Source organism: Olea europaea, chromosome 1 (assembly GCF_002742605.1).
Source record: "Olea europaea var. sylvestris chromosome 1, O_europaea_v1, whole genome shotgun sequence".
Lineage (NCBI taxonomy): Eukaryota > Viridiplantae > Streptophyta > Magnoliopsida > Lamiales > Oleaceae > Olea > Olea europaea.
The window spans coordinates 33,305,054-33,319,128 of record NC_036237.1 but is presented as its reverse complement, the minus strand read 5'-3'; the positions used below and the strand labels follow the sequence as shown (position 1 = coordinate 33,319,128).

The 14,075-nt window shown below is 38.5% G+C and overlaps 1 protein-coding gene across 1 annotated transcript; it reads left to right on the top strand.

Moving 5' to 3' along the window:
- Positions 1-13: 13 nt before the first annotated feature.
- On the top strand, positions 14-4,769 carry LOC111401897 (protein FAR1-RELATED SEQUENCE 5-like). The gene is made up of 4 exons (XM_023029874.1): positions 14-3,453; positions 3,526-3,604; positions 3,690-3,827; positions 4,512-4,769. The coding sequence occupies exon 1, from the start codon at positions 1,895-1,897 to the stop codon at positions 3,281-3,283; it is 1,389 nt and encodes a 462-aa protein (XP_022885642.1). The 5' UTR covers positions 14-1,894; the 3' UTR covers positions 3,284-3,453; positions 3,526-3,604; positions 3,690-3,827; positions 4,512-4,769.
- The last annotated feature ends 9,306 nt before the right edge of the window (positions 4,770-14,075 follow it).

Genomic DNA, 14,075 nt, shown 5'->3' with positions numbered 1-14,075 from the left:
GCTGGCAAGAATTTTTGCTTAAAAAATGAAAAAACTTCATTTGGCTACCATTTGAGATACGGGTCCACCGAGCCCTTTGAAATGGTCCAAATACAAGACTCCCTTGTTGCCTGACCCGTTCATTTTCTTTTCCCTTGTTTTTCCTCTTCACAAATGTTTCGAGCGCCAAAGACCTTTCTTCCCCAAATTTCCCTCCATTCTGTTTGGACGGCTGCCTCAACCACTAAAGGAGTGAAGAAGATCTCGGTTGCAGTTTTAAAAAGACTCCAGCTGCTGTCATGTATTGAAAGAAAAAGCTGCATTGAAAGAAAAATGAGTTGAGACAGCTTACTCTTCACAACGCCGAAAACATGACAGACAAAAGTAATGGGTCTATTATCATTTTGTCAAAAATACGATGTGTTGGGTGTTGTTCACCTTATTCTTGAACCGTCATTGAAAAGATGCATTATTTGCTGAAATTTTTCATTTACTGTACTTCGAAATGGCCCTCTTCGTAATCCAGTTCCTTCCAATGAGAAAAAAATGAGTGCGAGATTTAGCTTTGTTCATTGAACCGTGTTGAGGAAAGAAAGTGTAGAAGTTGAAGTTGCATCATTATTTGCTGAAATTTTCCATTTACTATACTTCGAAATGGCCCTCTTCGTACTCCAATTCCTTCCATTGAGAAAAAAATGAGTGCAAGATTTAGCTTCGTTCATTGAACCATGTTGAGGAAAGAAAGTGTAGAAGTTGAAGTTGCATCAACTCTGCCTTTGAAACTGTCTTCTTAGAGAAATAATGTTTTCAATAAAAGAAGTTTAGGTTGAACATGCCTTCATTTGAAAGATCGCAAGAACCGCATTTTTAGTTCATTCCTGAAATGGCTTTTCTTGAATAGATGAAAGTCGAGCTGAAATTAATAGAAACCCAGAGGGTAGAATTAAAATGATTTAAGATGAATTAGTTTATGTACATATTACATTGAATACATATACCAGTTTCATATAACTTGGAATGAGTACATTCTATGAATTACCAAATACTTTACGCCATTGGCATTGAAACTGCTAAATTGATTTTGTAGGAAAAAATATTTTGGACAATGTGGATGACATTATTTTTGTAGAATCTGAGTCTGGGAATGTGGCAGAGAATGTGAACGTATTGGGTGATGACAACATAGCAAGAGATGATGCATCTTTACAAGCACCCGAGGTTGGTATGAAATTCAATGACGAAAACGAATTGTTTGATTACTACAAAAAATATGCATACGCCGAAGGGTTTCCGGTCAGAAAAAGGAACTCGAAAAAGGATGATGACGGTGTTGTAAGATATGTTACATTGACATGTAGTCGCGAGGGAAAAAGAAACAGTACTACAATCGGTTCTTTAAGACCACAACCAACCATTCAAACAGGTTGTAAAGCACGGCTGATTGCATCTATGGATAGTCGTGGAATATGGAGAATTAACACGGTAAACCTCGAGCATAATCATAAGACAAGTCCATCAAAATCTAGGCTATATCGATGTAATCGATAGTTGAACGCACATGTTAAATGGCGGCTAGAAGTGAATGATATGGCTGGAATTCCATTACAGAAAAGTTTCAACTCAGCAGTAGTCGAAACAGGTGGATACGAAAATATGACGTGTGTGGAAAAGGATTGTCAAAATTATGTTGAACAAATTCGGCGTCTTAGACTTGGAGAAGGAAATGCCGCAGTAATACAATCTTACTTTTCAAAGATGCAAGCTAGTTGCTCCGGGTTTTATTTTAGTATGGATTTGGATGAAGATTTGAGGCTAAAGAACGTGTTTTGGACAGATAATAGGAGTAGACAGGCTTATAAGGAGTTTGGTTGATGTTGTAACATTTGATACCACGTATCTCACCAATAAGTATGACATGCCGTTTGTCCCATTTGTTGGTATTAATCATCACGGGCAATCGACCCTGCTTGGATGTGGGTTGGTCTCAAATGAAGATACGGATACATTTGTTTGGTTGTTTAGGACATGGCTACAGTGTATGCATGGCGAAGCACCTCAGGGTATAATTACCGATCAAGACCGAGCTATGCAAAAAGCAATTGAAATTGTATTCCCTTATACGAAGCATAGGTGGTGTTTGTGGCACATATTGAAAAAGTTGTCAGAAAAGTTTGGATACCACGTCAATAAAGGTTCTATTTTCTATACTATTCACAATTTGGTTTACGATTCACAATTTGTTCAAGAATTTGAAGAAGGGTGGAGGGTAATGATCGATACATATGATTTGCATGAAAACATCTGGTTGTCAGGATTGTATGAAAATAGATGTCGCTGGGTTTCGTGCTTTTTCAAAACCAGTTTCTGGGCAGGTATGTCGACAACGCAACGCAATGAGAGCATGAATGCATTCTTCGATGGGTATGTGCATTCGAAGACCTCATTAAAGCAATTCGTCGACCAATATGAACGGGCTTTGCGGAGTAAAGTTGAGAAGGAGATTCAAGCAGATTTCAGGTCTTTCTCACAGATGGTACCATGTGCAACAAGGTATGAAATGGAAAAGCAATTTCAAGCCGTTTACACCATTTCAAAGTTTCGAGAAGTTCAAGAAGAATTCACTGGGAAGCTTTATTGTGACCTAATATCTTCTTCGGAGAGAAGTTCGGGGACAACGTACGAGGTATGCAAGGAAGAGATAAACGATGAACGATCGAAGAAAAAAATGTTCTTCGTCTCTTTTCGGAAAGATGATTGTGACATTGTTTGTAGTTGCCATTTATTTGAGTTTCAAGGAATAATATGCAGGCATATGATTTCAATATTGATCCGTAATGGCGTCAAACAAATACCGGACAAGTATATATTACGAAGGTGGCGGAGAAATGTTAGTAGAGCCCATACGAGGGTCATAGTTAACTACGAAGGGTTGATTACTACACCGGGGCAGTTGAGGTACGACAAATTGTGTCAATCTTTTGCTCCATTGGCCGACCTAGTTGCAGATGATGAAAGCAAAGTAGAAAACTTGCAAAAATGGATCGACCATGAATATGAACTGGTAACGGCATCGAAATCCAATATTGTGAGTAATGTCCTATCTCCGCATGGTGTACTAGTACCATCGCAATGTGGGCCGTCATTAGAAACTGTCACCAGTGGATTACGTGATCCTAATTGTGTGAAAAGAAAGGGTGCACCAAAGAAATTTCGGAAGAAGAGCCCGTTAGAATCTAATTCGAAGAAGGGAAAGGTATATTTGACTTTAACATTAAAGCTAATTGTGTTTGAGTTGTTTGCCTAATGCAAGTAATATGTTTCGATGTCATGCAGGGGCGTTCGCGTACATCCAATCCAAATAGGTCGAAGTCCCAGCCAAGTAATGTTGGCGTAGAGGCCGACGACGTTCAAGTACATGAACAGTCCCAACATTGCATGAATGTACCACCATTAACATATTCGCAACTTTTAATGGTTAGTACATATATAAGACGAAGTTATCTCAAAAAAAATATATTTATCAAAATATGAAATTCATTTATGTAGGGTGACCACGAAAGTGTTGCATTCACACAACAAAGTTTTTTTACTTCTACCGGCAACCATGTTCAGTTCAATAATCGAGGTAATTATGTGGTTTAAACATTATACGCAAAAAATGCGTCATCCATTTTATGTCTTGCTCGGGTATTAATTACTTTCTTGTTCAGATTTTCAGGCAACGCCGTATTTCTACCCATGCTCACCGGACCGAGATGGAGGAAGCCATTGATTTTCTAAGTTCGACACATCGGACACTGAAGTGATCAGTAGTTTGATTGCAAGGACTCCTACTCCTATTAGGAGAGGTAATCATAATACAAGTTTCTGCAATGTAGAATGGCCTAAAGGACTTCATAAGGATATGAACTTCTTATAATGACATATAACAGATAAAATATATGCTGTTTTACATGTGTAAAATTCATGGAATGACCTTTGTCCAGGCTCGATGTTGGGGACGATATTGATCGTAACCTTGAGCTAGCATTGCCTTCTTCCTGTGGCTAATAATTCTCAAACTTTGTCTTGAAATGTCAATCTCTCTTTCCCTCTTGCGTTCTTGCTGCTTCATTGAATCTAACTTTGCTTGTAGAACTGCACCTTTTTCTTCCTTCAACTTCAGTTCTTCCTTCAGCTCCAACAATATTTCTTCTTCATTGCCTTTCCAACAAAGTCTTTCTTCTACAAAACAACAGAAAACAACTTATTTTTCCTAATAAATAAGAGGTCGGCTACATAAATCATTTCCGCTCCATTAGGAGTACCAGTCATCCCCACCTTTTTTTATGAGTGTTCTTATTTGGAATGATAGCTAGTACATTGATTTTGTAGCAGTTTCTTTTGCACCAGAACTTTGACTTTATTTGATGATCTCCTTTGATGTAGAGCATTTACACAATTTCCTCAATTCATGTATGCGGATGATGTTTGCTTGTAGTATGATGACTTTTAAATTTGTGCTTATATATTCTCTATCTTTCCTGCATCAGGTCTTTTGGCTCTTCAATACAAATCAGTTGCCCTCTCTTCTTAATGATGGAGCGATGGATCGAAAGATTCCTAAGCATTTTTTGTTGATCCATGATAACCAAGATGACTTATCCCAGTCATGATGATGGACATCCAATATTGTAGCATTTTTTTGTGTCCATCCAGTGTTTGTTGTGTTCATCTAGTCAAATTGGAACCACAAAACCTATGAAATTGTATATTGTTGAATGAAATGACGTTTGTAGTAAAAATGCATATGTTATTTGTGGGCTTCTATGTTACATTTTTTCTGACAACATCCGAATAATTCTTACAGGATTTAGTATGTATCACCTGCTATTTATGGGAGAGAATGCCACAGCTGATAATACATTAATGCCACAGCTGATAATACATAGGAGAGAAAACGAGGCATAAATTGATTAGAACTTCACATTGCCACATCTGAGTATACACAGGAGAGAAAAGCTAAGATAATTGATTTACATTAATTGTTTAAAAGCTAAGATAATGCCACAACTAAGATTACACAAAAGGAGGCAGAAACTAATTACAAAAGGAGGCAGAAACTGATTACATTGTGCATACTAGGCCTAAGTGCATCAACATTGCACAACATCATTTAACTAACTGCAAAAGTCTCAAAACAAACATGTCACAGCAAGAACTCATAGCCGAACAACTACACATCATGCCAGGCCCTTTCCTTTATCACATTCCACATTTGCATTGCCTTTGCGGATTGTCACGGTTATCTCTACGTCTTTCTCGTGAGTTAGTCGACACATCGTTTCAAACATGGAAGCGACATTATTCTCTAATCCAGTTGCCAAATCATTAGTAGAGGAGCTGCCAACAGAACTTGATTCGCCCGACGTTTCACCCTCTTTTATCCACTCCCAAAAATCGCATTTCTTGCTACAACGGTTGAACAATTTACCTTTCTTGTTCGTGTTCTTCACCACTGCAAAACACTTGACATACGCAGCTTTACACCACGGGCAACGGACCTTATTTTCACAATCCGCAAAAAAGTGACCGCTTTGTGTACAACCATGGCAGACTCCATCATTCGGTCCTACCATTAGAAGCTGCAAAAAACTCTATATTACACACGATGCAACAATTCAAGAAAGGGCATAAAATGCAATCAGCCAAACACTTGTTTTATAATTACATTCTTCACAATATTGTTTTGGTTCGGAATCTGCTTTGTAGAAAATTTTAATCCAAATTTTGGTTCTGCTGACTCTATGATTCCTTGGCTGATGCTGGTAATTTTTGTTCCAAATGAATTGATTTTGGAAAGCCAAAGGGATGATACACTAATATGAAAGAAACTGACAAATACAATGATAATCCATTCAATTGCATTTCAAGCTACAAAAGTTTATAATTCATTGTAAAATCCAGAATTTGGGAACGAGCTAAATTCACTGCACGTAAAAGTGCTGAGGCAAAGAGAAAAATCTAAATGATTTAGATAACCCTAATTTTGAAAAAAATTCTGCGTTCTTAAGAAGAACACAAATATAATCATCAACCAAAATTTGGACAGATAAACAGCTTCATAATTACACTGACTTGACCGAAAATCAACATCTTCGACTTACCCATGTAAATCACATATCAAGCTCACCTGATTTTTGATGCAAATTCGCCAGAGAAAATTGTGGTTCTAGGGATTTGAACGAACGCCTTCACATTACACTGACTGAACGGCTTCGGTTTCGTCAGATGTCTACATTTATACGTTCACGATGGGGGAGATGGCTGAAGTCGGAGCGGAGAGATGGCAGAGTAGATCGCCTTCGTCGGTATCGCCTTTTTCGCCTCTGTTACAGGCTTCTGACGTTGGGGATTGTGGAGAATGGGAATGAGTTCTAGGTCGGGTCGACTTCAAATTTACTCCAAAGTTTTGGTTCCATTTTTTTTTTTTTTTTACACCTCATTCTGTCAAGGCCTTCTGTACGAATAGCGCGGCCGATTGGACTATAGCAAATTTTGACATTGGCTTTTGACCCAATAAATGAATTAAAAAAAATTAAGTTAAAAAAAAACTTTACACTAAAAGGACGATTTTACCCTTCAAGACTGTGACTATCAAACAAAAACTCTCTAACCGACCGACCAAAAAACGAATAGTCGCTTGAAAATTAACCGACCACCACCGGCCAACTACACCAACGTCATAGTGAGTTAAATCGCCGACCAGAAGCACGATCTACACCGAAAAGAACGATACCAATTAGTTTTCTCGCAGATTTTTGTCAAAATGGAATAATATTGCATTTTTGTTCTGATTAATTTATTGAATAATATGACATTTAATGGGTTTAATTAGATCTTATGAGCATGAGTAGTTAGATTGTGGGCATGCTGGGGTGAAAAATGTGATTCTTTTGTAATTTTTAGACCTCTATGGCGTCGACAATGGCGATTTTCGATGAGCACGAAACTCGCCGGAAACAGTCATGGGTGTTGTTCCCTTTTTTTTTTTATATGAAATAATCTTTAATTTTTTTTCAAATTTATTTAAATGATATAAATATTTTTTACATTTTTTTAAAATGTGTTTAATTTGGAATTTTTTGTTTGTAAATATATTTTCCAAATGATTACAAGGTTAATTTTATTTATAATTTATTTATTTTAATTTGATTAAATAATAATGATGTTATTTATTTAAGTAATTTTTATAATTGCTTTTTTTATATAATTTAATAATTGAATAGATAATGCTGTCCGAAATTAACAATTTATTTTGTTCATTTTATTGTTCTTTTATTTTCACCTTTGATTTTTTTTCTAATTTATTTAAATAATATTTATATTCTTTAATTTTTTTGAAAAATGTATTTAATTTGATTTTTTTAAAAAATATATTTTCCAAATGTAATATTTGTGATTAATTTTCTTTATAACTAATTTATTTTAATGTGTATTGTATGGTAGTTAGAATTCGGTTCCCTTGATTTTGTGAGATTATGCTTTATTTTCTCTTGTTCAATGCTCTAACATTTGAATTTTTGTAGGATGGAGTATCATTTAGATGGGGAGTTGAGACGGATGGCGGGGAAGGCTACTTGGAACAGTAGTTTTGAGAGTTTTACTACTGTGTTGGAGCTGCTCGATGATCAGCACAGAAATATGCTACGACGGTCCTTCTTGTGGCCACTGTACCAGTTGCGAGAGGTGCAATACTCATGACATCGATGCACTTGTATGTCAGCTTCTGAGCACAGTCGATGGCGATTTCCTCCAATTCGACCTAGGGGGCAAGGTCGTCAGTTTCTCGACGTTTGAGTTTACATTGATCACTGGACTGGGGATTACGGGCGACGATACAACCATTGAGAGAAGCAATAGGCTGTACGAGATGTACTCCCAGGGACATGGGTCGGTGCTTCTACTCGACTTGATGGTCGCAATTAGGGGGTGCGACCAGATGCTAGATAGATTGAAACTTGGGCTGGTCTACATCCTCGAGAGTGTGATGAGGTGTCATCACAAGAAGACTACCATCGACATTTTTCATTTGCAAGTTGTTGACGACATCGATGCGTTCAACAACTATCCATGGGGCCGGAGATGCTACGAAGACATTGTACATGTCTTCACCAAAGCACACTCGAGGCCCAGGGGGTCGATGCGTAAATAAGATACATATGGATTGCCCTTAGCGGTGCAGGTAAATATTTAATATAATCAAAGTTAAAGTTTTAGCATATTACATTTGTGCATAATAAGTGTATGTGTTACAGATTTGAGTGTATGAAACAGTCCCTGTACTGGGGGCCCGCTTTGCGCAGCGAGGGGAGACACGCTGCCCTCGGATGCATCATTGGAGATCATTGTGAGCGAAGGGATGTCCCACTGGGAAACAGTTATCGGCCCTCCTCGACGATTCTCAGGTAAGTATTATGCATTTGTGATTTATATTATACGTAGTTTAAAATTCTGTTTACATGATCGTTAAGTAGTTGAAATGTCAATATGTCAGCTTGATGTCATACCTGAGCTGACGTCGTCGATGGAAGAGGAGGCTCGGGGTCTTGTGCGGGATTTAGGCGTTCTGCACACCCCAGACGAGGAGATGTCTGATCCGAGCTTGGATCGAGATTGGGTATGTGAATGAAATATAGTTTATTGAATATCGTCAACGTATAAATTTATTGAATAATTTGTAATATTATTTATGTAGGAGGGCGGTCCAGCTAATCCACGATCACCTCTGCCGAGGGTATCGCCGCCACCATTGGCATCACCTTCGCCGAGAGTATCGTCCCCGCCATTGGCATCACCTCCGTCGAGAGCATCACCGCCGCTAGTGGCATCACCTCCGCCGAGGGCATCACCGCTGCCATTGGCATCACCTCCGTCCAGACACCTCCCCCGTGTGTCTCCGGCACACAGTAATAATTTATATGCTCGTTTGACTGGATTTATAGCGGAGGAGGTCGGCGCGCTACGACGAGATTTGACGGAGAGGGTCAATGATCTAGGACGAGAGTTGACAGGGAGGGTTGACGATCTATCCCATGATGTTGAAATACTATAGTCTTCTGTTGTCGACCTTCAGGATACAGTAGCGACGCTTAGAGGAGATTTAGCCGGCAGAAGATGGGGGGACAGAGGGGATGGCGGAGATCATGATCGAGAGGGTGGCAGAGATGGTGATGGAGAGGGGGGTCACCCCCATTTTTGCGTGATGAGACATTGGAGTCATTGTGGCTGTCTATGGAGGGGGTGGCCCAGACGAGAGGGGCGGAGGAGGTGGCGAAGGAGGGGGAGGCCCCGACGGGAGGGGCGGAGGAGGTGGCCCCGGACGTCGAGAGGAAGCCCGGCGTGATTGAGGGTAAAAGACATGCTGTTGACGAGATGGAGCAAGTGGTCGGCAAGAGGTTGAGAGTGCCGTCACAGTATGTTGTTTCCCCCATCACGGTTGAGGCCAAGAGGAGGACGTTCATCGATGAGATGCACCCGAACTTATTCAGGGAGGTGGACAATGCCAAGTGGAAAGCGTTCAAGACAGAGTGGCGGAAAAGTATCATCGGGTAAGTATTGTATGATTTTAATAAAGCACTGTACGCTAACTCGTCTACGCTTATTTTAACATTTCCTTATTTTTTACAGAGTTAGCTGCACGATAGGTCAAAGGACGGTCTCGGGCCCTTACAAGTGGTTCCACGATATCACTACTGCGGGAGCTTGGCTCGCCGACGATGTAAGTGAAGTATTCATTTCGGTATTTTATGTATACGTCACTTTGTGTTTATTAAATGAATAACTCATACTTTTTTGGTATTTCCTGCTGCAGCACATCGACCTGGCCATGGACTTGCTGCGAGATCGAGCTCAAAGACATCCAAAATCATTTGATGTCCATGGTCGAGTCATATTAAACACCGAGTTCTTGCGTGCCGTTACCATAGAGTATCAGTCGCTCGAACTTATGGGTAACGAGTACACGGTACCAGAATATATGCTCGAGTGGGTGATAGGACTGTCACCGAGTGTCGGGGGGAAAATCATGGGAGGGTTGTACACATATGTACATTCCAGCGTGTATCAATAAACACTATGTTACACTGGAAATTGTTTTTGCTGACTCGACTATATGTGTGTACGACCCATATCATTCATGTTTGACACAAGGCCAGTTGGAGCGAAACCTGGAGTCCGTGGCTGTAATTGTTCCTATATGGCCGGACAAGCGGGGATAAATGTACAGGACAGATTGCGGATTGTTCGGAACACGACGACATCGCGATAGTCCGTAAGGTAAGTGTTTGAACTTTGTTGTTTTTATCTTTCAAATTTAGTTTTTAGTTACATAGTACTGAATTGATTCATTCTTGTTCAATTGCAGCGACGACTGCGGCATATTTGTCATTAAGTACGTTGAATTTTTAAGTATAGGGTATAAGGCTGATAGAATCAACCAATCGTGGATACAAAATTGAAGAAAGAAGCTATCATGTGATTTGTTCGAATTTAATGCTGACCCGTAAATTTGTATTAAATATATGTAACATTTCAATTGTAAATTAAATTATTTTTTGTAATTATGAAATAATTGTAAATTTGTATTCAATGTATATAACATTCACATTGGAAATTTAATTATATTTTTTGTTTTGTTATTTTACACGTAGGCCGAGTATGGAACTATTTTTTTCATATGAATCATTATAAATACCATTTATCAAGAATAAATATTGAACATCAAAGATTTATAAAGAACAAATATTGAACAGTATAAAGTAAAAGGAAATATTATTCATTTAACGTATATGTCTAATCGTCATTTAGGAAAATTTGACTAGTACAAAATTGTCTAGTATGCCCTACGGCTCTGCACCTGCCACACCTACGCGGTCGAGGAAACTCTCCAGTAGATGGTATTCTAGATGTACTTGGACGTCCAGGACCACGCGGTTCAACTACCGGTGGCAACAAATTATGAAATGGGATAATGTGCTCGAGAACTTCCCACTTAACTTCATTCGGCAGAGGAAATATAGTCTCAGCATATGCTGTTCTCCAAGACTCAGTCGTATAATACAAAGAGCATAACGTTCTCGCAGCAAAGTCTCGATACATGGCCACTGCAACTGCATGCTCACATAGAAAACTCTCCAACTGAAATCTCGTACAAGTGCATGTGTTATTAGTCAAGTCCACCATATATGTCGTGTTACCTGCACATTGCACGGAGAAGTGAAACTATCTAGTGCTTCCACATTCAACTTCCTCGCAACCTCTGCCACCTTAAACAGTTTCTCCTCTTGAGCTGGGGCCAACACACTAGTGCAACTCTGTGATGCCGCAAGTCAGTCATGAAACTACTGTTGTAGCTTGTTACGAATGTTTTTAATCATTGCGAGAATTGGTAACTCTCGATCCTTCTTAAACAATGCATTGAGAGACTCCGCGTTATTACACTCTTCAGCACTGTAAGCTTCGTCTGCTCTCCTGAACAATGAAACGATATCTGTGCCCCAATACCTAGTCTTCAAATTACCTTGTTTATGGTACATGCAATACCCGTGATGTGCCTCGAGAAAAACTTCAGCGATACCATTTATTATAGACTGTCCCCGATTGGTTACAAATGCAAGGTCTTCGACTCTCCCGATCACTTCCCTCAGTGTAGAAAAGAACCAACGCATAGACAGATCATTCTCGCTGTCGACTATGCCAAATGCAATAGGGTAAATTTGGATGTTGGCGTCTTGACATGTATCGATAATTAATTTGCCTTGATATTTAGCTTTCAGAGTTATACCATCAACTAGAATTACGGGTCGCATTGCATTTCGAAAACTCCGAATACATTGTCCGAGAGCCATGAAAAAATACTTAAAACAATTATCGCCCCCTGTCTCAATAAAAAATGCTGTACCAGGATTAGTTGTCCCCATGTTATGGCAATACCTAACCAATTTAGCATAGCTCTCTTCAACCGATCCCATTAAATCCTCCTACGCACATTCTTTGGCCTTCCAGACTTTCTGGTAGCTCATGACCACACCATACTCTCGACGGACGTCGTTAATGATGTTCGAAAGTCTGTAGATCGTCGGTGGGGCCTGATAATTGTGCATTATCTGTCAACCAATAAACCATGCTCGAGCTTGCCTGTGATCGTTTCGAAGAATTCCCACTTCGCAAGTATGTTCCCCTGAATACTTGCGAATTACGAAGCACTCATTTGTGTCCATCTTAGTTGCTCTCAAGCGCCAATTGCAACTGTCTTCGACGCAGGCAACTGTCAACAATGACTTGTTTGATTTCTTTACCTTGAACTTAAAATTATATTTTAATGCCAACCGGTGCACAGCTTCCTGCAAATCTTTCTTGGTTTCAAACAGTTGCTCATCCTGCAAGTCCTCATCATCGAGAGCCACATGGGAAGAATTGGAGGACGGTCCACTTGTTCCAACCTGTGAGCTCCCACCCACCTCATGTCTCTGTTGGGATAAAGCAATCAAATTCTCATTTATAAACTCATTTATATTCTCATTGTCTTCAATTGTCGACGGAATTCTATGCGTAACAGCGACATCACGATCAGGAGCAACTGTCTCAGGAATAACCACATCATTCGTAGGAACTATCTCCACTGTCTCCCAAAAACCTCGGTCATTATTATCCGCCCTATTTGAATCTTCGCGTTCACCTTCGATAACATCATTCATAACTAAAGTCACACCAAGAGCAGTCGGAATTCGATACATTTTATTCAACTCTAATAGATAATTCAATTTAGCATCATTAGTAACGACTATTGGTGGAATCGGAATGGATGAACCCCCATAATCGTTAAATAGATATCTCAATTGCATATCGTATTGAGATTGATCGACATTCAGCTTATTTTGTAAATCGTTGTACATTTCTAAGTATGATGTACTATCTGTTATGGGAATTGCAACACAACCACATCTGTCAATCATCCATCTTCATTCCCACCGATTATTTTCATTTAATTCGAAATCACCGAAATAACAGACGGGAATTATCATATCTACATGAAGAAATAGATTTAATCAACTTCATTTATTCATTATAAGAAAAAATCAGTGCCAACAAAAATCAGTGCAGAGTCGGTGTTAATTGGCTGTTAAACAGTCGGACTGTTTGGCTGTTTTTGCACAGGAATTCTTCTACGATTCTAAAGAAAAATATTATACATCTGTTCATTTTTTTTGATAGGTAAGATCTATTAAAAAAAATTTATGCTAACTACTATGTTGACATAAAATTTCTCTATTCAAACGTATACTAATTTACTGAAAACGAAATTAAACATACGTAAATGTACTTACCGATTTGAAGTAATTGATGAAAAAAATTTCCGTCTTCAACGTTTCAAAGTTTTTCTAGATTTTGAAGTTCAAGCAGATGAAAAGATAAGAGTTTTTTCTGTGTTGGAAGCTCGTTTTGAAATTTTTATAAGTGGGGAAGTGTTTGATTTTCAATTATTAACTAAAAGGGTAGTAAAATCCTTTCAACAATATATTGTTTTGTAATTGTACAAAACATTTAAGGGCATCTTTGTCTTTTAACATACAAGAGGCCAATGTCATAATATTCATGATTTTGAAAGTCAAAGTGAAATTTAGGTCCTTTGACTGAGTCAAAATTAAAAGTACCCCTCTCTCTAAGTGGGGACTTCTATTTGGTCACCGAACTTTCAAACATGTGCTACCTTAGTCACCGAACATTTATTTTTATTATTATTATTATTATTATTATTATTATTTTAATAAATAGCTATGGTCACAAAATTTGTTATAAGTTGTTTTTAATCAAGTCACTAGTAGTTGTTGGAATGAGTTAACTTATAAAAGTGTTTAAAGTGTGAAAATGAATATCATAATCGTCAAAATGACGTATAGCTTAATAATGTCATTTGATTGATTATCGATTACATAAAATTCAACTAAACCGTCATCATAAACTTTAACTAAACCATCCTATTATTCAATGCATAAAAATATATTATAACTTTTTTAGAAAATGTGATAATGACCCATACTTTGATCAATACTTGT

What these genes read in the sequence shown, in the direction of transcription:
- LOC111401897 (XM_023029874.1), top strand. Translation starts at nt 1,895, where the DNA reads ATGCCGTTTGTCCCATTTGTTGGTATTAATCATCACGGGCAATCGACC.